The sequence below is a fragment of the Galendromus occidentalis genome, unplaced genomic scaffold (genome assembly GCF_000255335.2).
Source record: "Galendromus occidentalis unplaced genomic scaffold, Mocc_1.1 scf7180000077121, whole genome shotgun sequence".
Taxonomy (NCBI): domain Eukaryota; kingdom Metazoa; phylum Arthropoda; class Arachnida; order Mesostigmata; family Phytoseiidae; genus Galendromus; species Galendromus occidentalis.
Genome location: NW_003805109.1, coordinates 1,041,827 through 1,054,640, shown reverse-complemented (window position 1 = coordinate 1,054,640; position 12,814 = coordinate 1,041,827). Strand labels below are relative to the sequence as shown.

Genomic DNA, 12,814 nt, shown 5'->3' with positions numbered 1-12,814 from the left:
AAGATATCTCGCCACTATGAGGCGACTGATGAATGCGTACTCCACGCGAACGACTCTCTCCCTCATTCGGAGATTTAAGCGCTTGAGCTAATTATGGCTCGAGGTGTCCAATTTCCGAGACCGCTCTCGAATGCTGGATTTACATAGGTAGTTCGAGCATCATGGATCCTAGCGACCGGATTATCCGGTCGGTCTGCGTCAAGTGCGAGTCCCGGGACGACGAGGAGCTCCAAGGACGGACGAAACTTGATCGAAGCTGACAAGAGAGTTGAAGAGTTCCCGTGTCGGTATCTGCCGTGATAAGCACAAAGTACGCTCAATCGCCGGATCGCAACGAGCCCGATAGCACACGCAAGCCTTTGAGGACGCGTATACATATTCTGATGCACTCTAGGAGACGACACCGAACGTATCGCCTACGATCTACTATGTGAGTCTTTCGGAAGTTTCAGGGCCGCAGGGTGTTGGGATCAAGCTCCTCATGGGAACCAGGCGCTAAACAAACTCCGGCTCACCAATTCCCAGTCCGGGGAATTCTCTCAGATGATCAGAAGACTTGTAGAGTTTCATTCTTTCCGCTTTGCCGTCAATCATGATCGAGACTCAGAATATGACAGGTCCGAGAGCGGTTTCCCAGCTTGAATGCTCTCCGTATCCCACCACATCGGCTCGGGAGATTCCTGCAGGGTGATCGCTTCACGGGTGCTGTGGTGGTGGCTTCCTCCTCTCCGCTGGAGACGTGAGGTCCGAGAACTTCCCGAATTCGGAAACCGGGATCACGATGATTCCCTGAGCTCAAAAGTAGTCGAGTGCATCATGCGAGCGAATGGATAAGCCTCGACGCTGAGTGAGCGAATTTCTCATTGGTATCTTCCTACATCGGTATTGCATGACTTGTTCGTTAGATCCGAGCGTCCTGCCGCCACTCGATCTTTAGCTGCGCAGGAGATTCACTGACTCCACGCACGTTGCAAAAACTGCACGTCGCCGAAGATGAGCATGTTTACGAGCATATTGCGGGTCTGGACCGAATCCATCTTGGAATTCGCAAGAAGGTCAAAGACTTCACGTGTTGTGAGCTATAGCTGGGGTAAGAACATTGAATTGGCATGAATGCATCTCATTTGGCTGGATGCTCGACGGAGCGATCCTGACGGAACGATCTCGAGAGTCGAAGGCGCCTCAGATACGGAGGGTTCGGAGTACCAGGGTCAATAGAATCGCACATAGAGTTTCTCTCTGTAGATCGTCACGCCGCAAGAGCGCCCACAGATTCGACCGCTCCCGTCCGCGACCACGATGGAAAAAAACAGGATGCGCCTTTCCTGGTGAACCTCGCAGCTCACAGCGCACTGAAGATGGTCAAGATGAAGAACAGCATCTTCCGCAAAGTCTCAAAAACTTCGGAGTAAGTCATACCTTCCGCAGGGCCCGCACATTGTCTTGGGAGATCTAGCTCTAATACAAGGTGCGATTCGTAGCGATCAGGAGCCGTATGCCGAGCGCGTGTACAAAGACGACTACGCGCCGTATGTGAAATCATCCTTCCGCTCCCACTGCTGCGAAAAGTATCCCGATGAGAAGCCTCTTGGACGTCTCGAGAGTTCAAGAAGCATGGCAGAAGTATTTCGTCATGCTGTGCGGATGCATGGGGACAAACCTTGCATGGGCTACAGACCTCTCCTGGAGACATTGGCAGGCGAATTCGAGGGACGACCTATCAACAAATTGAGTCAGGGTGGATACAAGTTCCACTCGTATGAAACTGTCGATCAATTGGTGGACTTCTACGGGCGAGGATTCCGAGAGATCGGAATCAGGCCTCACGACAGAGTGGCCATTCTCGCGGAGACTTGTTTCGAATGGATGTGTATCGCCCTTGCGCTCATGAGATATAACATGCCCATCGTTACTTTGTACGCTACGCTCAGCGAGGAAGGCGTCGTTCACGGTAAGGACGATTCCAGCATGGTGTGCCCGAACACGACTGAAAATGGCTTGATGTGCCATATTGAATAATTTCATCCCGTTCGTGGCATCCAACGAGCGACGGGCGAATCCTTACGAAGCATCCGGCTTGCAGGTCTCACGGAGACGAGGGTATCGACCGTCGTCACTTCTCAAGACCTACTCGAGAGAATGCGGGATCGTTTTGCGAAAATCCTCACTCTGAAGCACATAATCTACTTGGAGAGAGTCGACAAACCCGTTCCTCGATCTGTTCTGGGCAAGGATACCAACGGAACATACAATTAATAATTATATTATCAAAGGAATAATTGAGCTATGGGAGTATCCATCGGAGATCTGACATCGGAATCGAATCAGTCGCTCTCATCGTCGATCTTCCGCGAGCACTCCCTGTCAGCGATTCTGAACAAGCACATTGTCCCCTGCAGGCAAAGAGTTGATGTCATCGACAACGTTGAGGAACCTGGGCGAGCACCCGGAGAACGATTATCGTCCCGAAGACCCGAAACCGCATGACGTCGCAATCCTGATGTATACGAGCGGTTCGACGGGCGTTCCGAAAGCAGTAACGTTGACCCATCTCAATCTACTCTCGGGTGCAAAAGGTCTTGGAGAGGTTTTCGAATCGTTGAAAGTGAGTCTCTACGAATATACTCTTCGCAAGATACGGAAGTCAACTCTCCTCGAGGTCGCCGCTCCATCTCGGACCGTCGAGCTTCTAGAATGGAGAGAAACGGTGCACTCCCATTTTTCTCCATTGCAGGTCCGAACGGACGATGCTTACGTCGCTTACCTGCCTCTGGCTCACGTTTTCGAACTGACTTGCGAAATCATCGCCATCCTGTTCGGGGTCAAGATCGGTTATTCTTCGGCGACAACACTCACTGACAACTCGCCGAGCATCATCCCAGGCCAGCAGGGGGACTGTTCGATTCTACAGCCCACGATCATGCCAGCCGTACCGCTCATGCTCGACCGAGTTAAGAAAGCTGTCATTCGGAAGTGCAGGGAGAAGGGGGCTGTTTCGGCCCGCGTCCTCGAGCTGGCGATTCAGGAAACTCTGAAGCGGCACAAGCGGGGCCAAGACGCTACAATCTACGATAAAGATATATTCGCGCAGATCCGATCCGTTGTCGGGGGAAAGCTGAGGATCATCGCGACCGGCTCGGCGCCGCTCTCGCCTGAAACCCACGCATTCATACGATCCGCTCTCGGTTGCCTTGTTATACAGGGCTACGGCCTAACGGAGTCCTGCGCGGCTGCGACCTGCATGACGCTCGATGATGACGCTACGGGCGAGGTTGGTTGTCCCGTTGTAGGAGCGTACGTCAAGCTCGAGGACTGGCAAGAAGGCGGCTATTTCGTTAAGGACAACAAGGGCGAGATCATTCTTGGCGGAGAGATGATTGCGGCTGGCTACTTCAACAACGAGCGCCTGTCGGCTGAGTGTTTCTTCGAAGAAGGGGGCATACGGTGGTTCCGTACAGGCGACATCGGCGAGGTGACCGATAGGGGTACATTTAAAATCATCGATCGGAAGAAAGATCTCGTCAAACTGCAGCACGGAGAGTACATTTCTCTCGGAAAAGTCGAGAGCGAACTCAAGACGATGAGCATTGTCGAGAACATATGCGCTTATGGTAACAGCCATCAAGACTTCATCGTAGCGCTCGTCCAACCTAACATGGCCATGCTGAGCGATCTAGCCCGCGAAAAACACAGGCCCTGCATCGAAGCAGAGGACATGGTGGATGATCCTGTCCTGACGGACTTCGTGAGAGAGATGATTCAAGATCACGCTAAATCTATCGGTTTCCTGAAGAAAGAAATACCGCTCAGAATTCGCCTGTGTTGCCAAGAATGGACTCCTGAGAGTGGACTCGTCACAGCCGCCATGAAGCTGTGCCGCAAAGAAATCCAAAAAAAATATCAGACTGAGCTTGATCAGCTATACAGGTAGATTTTTAAAATGTTGTACCAGACGACGGCTCGCAAGAGCCGAGCTCCTTATGCAACGACGTTCCTAAGATTCGCGACCTCGGAGCAGTCGATGATCTTTGAGCTCGCTCCAAACTATCACGTGGAAATATTCCTCATTGACTTGACGACTTGTTGGATGAGTCTCTATCGGAAGCAGACGTCAACAATCCTTATTTGACTATGTCAACTTTGAGCATTCTACTTTTTTCCCTTCCCTCTGTTACACTCTGTCGATGTGGGGCTCCGTGTTATCCTCCAGGAGTATTTTGAGAAGCCGTGGAAGGAAACAACAACGCGTGCACGAGGGGAACTGTGATTAGGAAGCTCTTAGTCATTAAATGTAGATCCAGCGGAACTGTCGAGCATAGCTTTACGAAAACTAGACTCAATCTATTATTAAGCTAGGTTATTGACTAGACGCTCTTACTCCAATAAATATCTTAACGACTTCCTGCGAGTTATCTTTCCCGCAACCTCACATTCCTGTAGCTCACGCTCGGGCGATACCCTAGCTTAAGAGTTGAGCAGAATCTCTTCAGAATCCGCCTAAAGGCAAGCCTCCCACTCCTCGGAACAACTTTTGCGGGCGATGGCACAAAGTTCCCGAACCGCGTGTGAGACCCACGCATATGTGTCGTCTCAAGTGTTGATACGGGAGAACCTGCCCCTTCTGGGGTGTCGGAAGAAAGTCGGACGATTAAACAGGCGGAGCCTTCCCGCATTCGCGCTCGGGTATTCCCTGGAACGAGCGGGTAAGCGGGGAGGGGAGGCGTTCGAGCAGGAGTCCTCTGGCACTCCAGCGTATGATGTAAGGCTGCGTGTAAGAATTTGTTCGAGCCCTACTTTTATCGACGGGAAACAGGGGCGGATCCAGTTTTTCCTTTTGGGGAGCCGAGTCAGATTCTTCAAGGGCCAAGGGCCGAAAATGATGACGCGCCTTCTCGTGGCCTACGCTATCACAGTATTAGGACAGGAGATCCTTGGGGGTGGGCATGGCCTGTTGCACCCCCTTCCTGGATCCGGCCCTCTGGGTAAAGAGGCTCGGATGAGAAACACTCAATTCTGCAGTCCAGTGGTCGCCGCCGACCTCGGCGATGTTCACATGCCAGAAGGAAATTGCTGCCACAATAATCAATGTATCCGAGAGCATATATTATACACTAAGATAAATTGCTGTATTTTCGCGAAGATCATGATCCGGGCCATTACGTCGAAGCAAATATATATTCGAATTTATTGTGATAAAAACATCCGTATTTTTCGCAAGCCGTTCTTTCAAAGACCTGAATTTTGACAACTCATTCAAGCAGCTCACACCAAAAACTGTGGTTGTGGTTGGGGATTACTGGATTTGAGTCCAAGGAGGATCCGAGATACATCCTAATGATTGCCCGATGTCTCGAGCGTGGAGCGGACACAAGTGATATTGGCAATCACGGAATCGCGCGCCGAAACAATCGGTTCCCAGAACTTACACTCGACAAGCTTTCTCCCCGATATTGGTAGTTACCTACTCGCTGTACAATCTTCATTCACTGCCTCTAAAGGGCAGCTCGCTGTTGATCGGGATTCGATCGCTTACATCTTAACTCATTGACAGTGCAGAGCGAGTTCGGTGTCGAGACTACGCACCGACTCAGAACAATTGTAACATCTGACGATTCTCACTAAAAAGGTGTGATTCGTTGCATGCCCTAACCAGCGACACCTCGAAAAACGGCGAAAATAGAGCTGGGAGGAATGGATGGCCGAACAAAATAAAGAAGTCCAATCCCCTCGATCATGAGGTGTCAGAAACATAATGCGAAGCGCTATACTTGCGCGAGATGGTCTCGCTCGATTCCCTCCGCGTCACGTGGAATTTCGCGAATTTTTCGGTCGCCAAGGCTCCCGACGACAAAGAAGAAACGGATGAGGCTTGAAAACGATCGCAAGAGAATAAAATAATGTAAATTACGCTGGCAGTCTTCATGCCTTTCGATAGTTCAGGGAGACGTCTCCCTGAGTCTGTCGATCTGCTCATCCTTCCTATGGAAAATCCTAGGTTTATCACAGAATGGCGTACTGCATCAAGCGGGTTTGCAAGCAGTGACTCCTTGGTTCAGAGGAAGAAAAGACCGACGACCGCGAACGCGAAACTGCTGATCATACCTAGTCGCCCTTCCGCGCGATCATGAGCGATACGCTCATGGGTCCATCCCTCGGAAGGGATCGTGCCCTTCACGGATTGTGTGCTGACTGAGGAACCGGTTCTGACCCGTGATACGAAAACCCGGCACCGAGCCTCCATTCAGTAACCTTCGATTGACCGCGGACTAGGATGACGTACGGGATTATTGTGATGGACTTGGTCTGGGTTCTTCTGGTCTTTCGGATGAGTTTCGAGACAACGAGCACAATTCATCCGAATTCTCTGGATCGGTGGATACACCTCGAGATGACTAGGTGAGGACGAGATGAATCGCTTGCACGAACTTCAAGCAAATAGCATCTTCGTCCACGGTCAGGAGCTCATTTGATCCGCGAGAGACTCTCCACGATCAAAAACTTTGTTCTCTTCCCATTCATCCGATAATTCCAGGTTGGAGAAAGTTTCCTCTTTGGCTAACGGAGCATCGTGCAAGAGATGCGGGGAGCCGACAGGAGGCGATTGGATAAATATTTGAGGCGGTCCATCGAAATCGTATATCGTATCGCTGAAGCCCCGCTTCAATGGACCACTGCCTATTTCGAAATGTATGTCTTCATCGTCCAGCCTCTGCTGATTATACTGATATCCAGGATCCACGAATCCGTCGGCATCTCGTCCGTCTGTTTGACCCATGCTTCCCAGAGAACCGAGACCAAGAACGGCTATCATGCTCCCAACGGGTCCTGTAGGGAATTCTCCCTTCGAAGAGCTGGTAGGGGAGTCAACCGGCGTATTGTACGTCTTAGTCGGGGGGGCCACCGTAGGCTAACTGATGGTTGCCTCAGTTATTTGTTAGCTCGAATGAGGGTTGTTCTTCAAAACACCATGCAGAACCTTCGAGGCCTTGCGGGGCTTTCGGTTCCGATACAACAAAAGTTGAGATAATACCGCCAAGTCGATGGTGACCTGTAAAGCACAGAGCGTTATTCACGACGACCTTGAGTCTCGAGACGTACTGTTCGGTGCGTAGAAGTCTGGACTCGATGAAATCTGACCTGGAGTAGACCGCAGAGAACGAACTGAGCTGGTACTTGCTTGATGATGAAATATCCCGTCTTGTATACGTCGCCGAAAAGCCACAACAGCACCATCGAAGTGCTGCAAGCGGAGAATCCGATTAGGATTATTCAAAGAAGCGTTTTCCCCCAGTGAATTGAGGCCGCACGAGAGAAGAATTGTATACCTCATTCCCGCCGTTGACTTGTTTTGAAAGTTCCTATAGAACTGTGGAATGCCGAGCAGTGCTTCGGTGAGAACCGCCACCAATCCTATAATCTCAACGAATATCGGAACATCCTGCAATTTCCATAATTCGCGTTATGCTAGTTACTAGGTATATGGGGGGACCTGACGAGGGGCGATTAAGCTATCTGCGAGAATCGGGAGAGTTTCTCCGGGAACAAACCTTGAAGAGGTATACGATGCCCCCAACGAAAACAGTGAACAATATGGAACATTCGAGATAACTCCTAAAATCTGTCCACTGCCAGAAATGTCGCCATTCCAGATCTGAAAATTATATCTGATTAGAAATCATGTGTCTATGAGAATCATTTCCCCCAAATATCAATGATCCCAGGGACTTCATCGATTAGGACAGGGTCCGGTTTGAAGCAATGGCCGCCTCGGGGAACGGAGCTGATGCAGGCTCTCGACGTTTGCTAGTCCCTGCTACAGCTGAGAAGATCTTACCGTGGAGGGTTTTTTTCCTCGGGACCGGCACCGTGGTTATGAGTTGCACACGCCTCACCCGAATACAAAGCCTCATCATGAGGAACATCGCGGTAGTCATGATAATTGATTGGTACAACAACGGCAGCTCGAAGCGCTTGCAGAGCCTGAAAAAAGTCCGGTTGTGATTATTCTACAAATTGACGTCCGACAGCTCTCGCCAGTATCGTGCGTTATCGCAGGCCCACTGGGCTGGCTAATTCCCCGAGCGCGAGCAGGACAGAAACTCACCAGAACAATATTCGGAGGATATTCGCCACTAAGAGGGCTAAACAAACGAAAGTGGAGAACCCATCCGCATTTTTGGTTCGTAGAATTTCCCGATATCTGGAATAAAAATGGGGCTATGACTTCTGCGAGGCTCCTCCCAAACTCAATCTTCCGGGTAGCTCCCGAGCGATGCTGCAATGCCTCCGGGAGCCGCTATTTTTCTGCGGACCATCGCGCGGAGCGTTCACAAGGTCCCTATGAACATTCGAACTTACTGCGGAATATAAGGAACAACTCCTCCAAACATCATGAATACCGCGGCACCATGTGAAATGACGGTGTTGCCCGCCGACACCGGAGGGAGCCACTCACGGATCACCTTGAATGGAACGAGAAGAGCTATTGTTGAGGTCCAGAGCGCTAAGGAAATGGAAATCATGGATCGGAACGACACTTCCTAAACGGACCCACAATAAGGCGCAGCCCACGAACGCGTTATCAGGTCAGTCCTGCATCTCGAAGGTCGCAGTCAATCGAATCCGATCGAGCGAACTTGTATCTAATGGAGGCAGAATGATCGAATCGATACTAACCTCCATGTCCCCGAAGTGCTCCAGATAGAGGAAGTCCAGTTTGTAGCCTTAGTGGATGTGGCTGGAAGAAAGTTCGGATTCGAGTGAGATAAATAATTCCGAGATGGCGAGCTCCACCGGGTCCACAGTCGGTGATTGGGTTGCCTGTCACGATTGAACCGGACCCGAAGGATCAGGCTCTACTCCGGTAAGGTGCGCTGAGAGCTATTGAAACGGCGACTGCGTCACTTATTGGACAGCTTGGAATCAATTTTCGATCGGAGGAGGGATGACGCAGTGTCGAATTTGCAGAGGATAAATTCACTTTTTGCCGAACACGAAGGGAAGTGCATTTACTGACTCCGAAAAAAAGACGTCCAATTCATGGACTCCTCAGCGACCTTCCAATCCACTCAGCGCCATCGTCACCTTCTAGAGTCTAGAGGCTCGTGAGAAGTGCTTGAGAGGGAAGCGGACGCAGATTACCAATCGAGCATGTCCATATCGTTGCAATGACGGAGAGAGCCGAGAGAGTCGGATACATACCTTATTTCCAAGCTTGTTACCATCGCATATCGGATCGCTGACTACGATCCGACCGCCATCAGCAACAGTGTATGATTGACACGTCTGGCAAGCCCGCAGAGGAAACACCCGAATCTTTCCAGTACAGAGTTCGAAGCTCAACAGCGGCTACTGCTCTCGACAACAACATTGCTTCGTGGAGAGATCACATTGATGACAAATCGACGCTGTTATCGAGTTCCCACTATCTGTTGAGCTATCGACGTTTCTCAGGAATCAGTTCTCCACGCTGGACGGGTAACAGCGGCGGAGAACGAGATATTCGTGCAGGCGATTCGCGGAGATGATGTGTCTTCTCTCACTGTTATTGGGCTGCTCTGCTGTCGACTCGAACGACGGACGACTCTCCTAGTCCTAACAGTCGACGGATAAGCACGGGCGCGGCCATGTTGATTTGGAGAGACTGACGCATTCGATTTCTTGGCGGCAATGCTCGAGCTGATCTTCCGCATTGACGACTCTGCCAATATTTTTCCGTTTGGAGTCTCTCGACACTTTGCACTGGAGGAAGAACAGCCCGCGCAGTCGCAGAGACTTTTTCCCGTACCGGTTTAGCGCTAGATCACGTCGCCGCAAAAGCTGGGTGGAGTCTTCCCTTCCCTAACAACCTCTCGTGATCGATGTGCGGGGGCTTTGCGATACCGAGATATTCGGCCCCTGGTGCATTATAAATCCGCGAGCTTCTCGAGGTATCGGCGATAACCGCAGATGTCGCTCGTGAGCGGTCGACGCGCGCCCGACTACCGGTCCTCTAATCGTCGGTCAGAGTACACTTCGGAGACACTCAGCGCTCAGTCTCGAGCTCCGTGACCTATGTTTGCGCAGCATGCCATTCGCTCCGATTAGGGGTTATGGCATCGATTCGGGAGTGAGTGAGCCTCGGTCTCTCGCGTTCGATTTCTCTGAGCGCTCATCCAGAGAGAGGGGAATAGAGACGCCTAGAGTCACTGAGGAAAGGGGACGTCTATTCCTGATCTTGACGATCCTTCCTGCCGAGTTCCGATGAGTCATCCGATGTGCGATGGTATTCGATAGAGGAATCCCTTTCGAGAACTCGGAATTAGGCGGACTGTCCCGTTGCCGGGGTTTTCTCCAAAATCTGCTCCCGAGCAATGTTGGACACGCGTTAACCCTGGTAGAGGAATGAGACATCGGAGCCCATGCTAGAGTCCTGGCAGCGTCGCTGGATGGAACGTCTGTCTGGCGACGTTGAAATAATTAACGTATTTTGCAGCATGTCTGGATACATGTCCGGTAGGGTCGATCCTGAATAATGACAATGATATAGCTCTCGAAGCGCTCCGAATCTCATCTCGAAAAGTCGACCCTCTAAAAAGTGAGCACCCTCAATTCGGCCGCAGCAGACCGCGTAAGGTTACGCTTCTACTAATTAATAAACCCTCTCACAAGTAAACATTCTTTTTTGAAAATGACAATCGCCTGGTTTGACATGCTTTTCTGAAAGTTTCCGAGCCCCGGAGCAGCCCCGAGTCGTTTTTCCCTGCTGTCCTGCATTTCATACCCCTTTCCTGCAGGCTCCGAAACCCGGAAAAAACACCATTCAAATCGAAATCCGGGATATTTTTCTCGGATTTTGATGGAAATGGTTTTTCCCCAGTTTCCGAAGCCCGGAAAGACCCATTCCCATCGATATCCGAGCAAAATATCCCGGATTTCGATGTAAATGGTGTTTTTTCCAGGTTTCGGAGCCTGCTGGGAAGGGGTATGAAATGCAGGACAGCAGGGAAAAACGACTCGGGGTTGCTCCGGGGCTCGGAAACTTTCAGAAAAGCCTGTCAAACCTCGTGATTGTCATTTTCAAAAAAGAATGTTTACTTGTCAGATTGTGCCCCCTGAGCGGACAGGTCATTCACTGCCCACTCCACGAGTGGGACCATGAGTCTTGAGAGTACAACGAAAGAAGCTCGAGACGAGGGACAAGAGAAGTGGACGAACTTGGGGATGGCTGCTGCGTTCCAAAAAACCGGCCAATAAATCGACGGGAAAAACCTGAGTCGACGATTATGGCGGAGTCCATACGAGAATCAGGCGGGCGATATAGAAGCGAAATTCTATCAATATCGAGATGGAAATCAGCTAGCGACTCATAGTCGTCGGAATTCTCTGCCTTGGCCCTCTTGCGAGTTCAGTCTTGGATTCATGTAGATATTATTCGTGGAATACTAGAGATGGAGCAGATATGGTGCAGTCTACGAAGGCTATCGTCGATGACGTCATTCCCGTTGTTGGGACCGAAACGACCTCATCCGCTGTACTCCCAAAACGCTCCCTTTCCAGGTGTGAACCTATTGCAAAAGAGCCTCAATCCGATACCGGTCGATCTGAAAGCCATCTCGCCGAAGGACTCGGCGTCAGCGGACCCGATGAGGGACTTCAGACATAAGAGACTTTCGGATTCCTCGACCCCGGTACTATCTCCTCCGATGGTGATCATGTTGCTCATGAAGGGCCTCTTTCCAAGAACCACGGAGCCAGAGATCCATCGTGAATCGTGCCGCCTCGTCTTCCCTTCACCGACATCAATGTTTCTTTGTAGTTGGCGTTCCAGAAGTCAGGAATTTAGTGGAACGATATTCAACCTCTTCCGGTGAGGTCGCGCTGAGTTCTCCGTACCGACTCGGGTATTTATCTGAATTTCTCTAGTAAGTAGTTGTTTCAATCATGTGGAAAGAACGACCCGCGAGGGAGCCTCCGTAGGCTCCACTCAGAGTCTCGGGCCCAATCGCTGGGGGTCTCCGGATCAAGGAACAGACTCACGTTCGCTTCGCAAATATATATCATTTATTTTCTATTAAGATTCTTATTTTTCTCTCCATCGTCCATCAACGAATCCTTTTGGTACCACAACTTTCATACCTAATGACTACAGGGAACTCCGCGTTCGGGCTGAATGAGACGGAACAGCAATACGGTATTGAAACAGCAACTTTGATGAGACACGATTAACGCAAGCTGCTCGAGGCCTCGTTCTCGATTATTATTGAAAATCCTACCTGTCATTACTAAGCATTTATCTCCATTGGGTTCTCCGACAAATCTCAACGTATTGAGATCTGTATGTGGGTTTGTCAACGTGGGTTTGTCTAAGACGATGACTTCAATCTCTTTCACAGACTTCTCAGACGAAACATAGATATCACATCCTCAATAGCTGCTCGACAAATAGCAGCAGGTAGTTCTTCCGCTATCACATCGCTAAACGGCGGGGGACGGAACCTTAAAGACAAAAGCTTTCGATTAAATAATCTCAGACGAGGATTGATCAGCTGCATTGGAGTCTAGGACTCAATCAATAATTCCCTATGCCGGAGACTCTAATCCTGAGTGACGCTCGGACCAGTCGCGACGCGCAACGAACCCCCAAAACACTGAGGGATCAATTGCTGTCCAGCAGGAACCCAAAATCTATCTCAAGTGTCCTCCAATGCTCAGATCAATGTGAATTTTCCCGGGAGGTGGTAGCGAGCCAGAGGCGCCTTGCAAGAACTCTTCCAGCTATGTGATCAATCATCATGGTGTTTAATGTCTCTCGATGAAACAAGGAATTCCCCGA

The 12,814-nt window shown here is 50.5% G+C and overlaps 2 protein-coding genes across 2 annotated transcripts; one reads left to right on the top strand and one right to left on the bottom strand.

The window, feature by feature from the left end:
- The first annotated feature begins 1,035 nt into the window (after positions 1-1,035).
- On the top strand, positions 1,036-4,395 carry LOC100899175 (long-chain-fatty-acid--CoA ligase 4). Its single transcript, XM_018638663.1, has 7 exons — positions 1,036-1,090; positions 1,246-1,408; positions 1,482-1,951; positions 2,084-2,227; positions 2,400-2,605; positions 2,735-3,559; positions 3,839-4,395. The coding sequence occupies exons 2-7, from the start codon at positions 1,359-1,361 to the stop codon at positions 3,929-3,931; spliced, it is 1,788 nt and encodes a 595-aa protein (XP_018494179.1). The 5' UTR covers positions 1,036-1,090; positions 1,246-1,358; the 3' UTR covers positions 3,932-4,395.
- An 839-nt stretch (positions 4,396-5,234) lies between these two features.
- On the bottom strand, positions 5,235-9,561 carry LOC100899318 (PQ-loop repeat-containing protein 1). Its single transcript, XM_003741061.2, has 9 exons — positions 9,202-9,561; positions 8,677-8,737; positions 8,359-8,462; positions 8,105-8,200; positions 7,835-7,980; positions 7,548-7,651; positions 7,326-7,438; positions 7,138-7,240; positions 5,235-7,048 (listed from the first exon to the last, which is right to left on the bottom strand). Exons 2-9 carry the CDS (start codon positions 8,680-8,682, stop codon positions 6,935-6,937), a joined length of 786 nt encoding a protein of 261 aa, XP_003741109.1. The 5' UTR covers positions 8,683-8,737; positions 9,202-9,561; the 3' UTR covers positions 5,235-6,934.
- Positions 9,562-12,814: the final 3,253 nt, after the last annotated feature.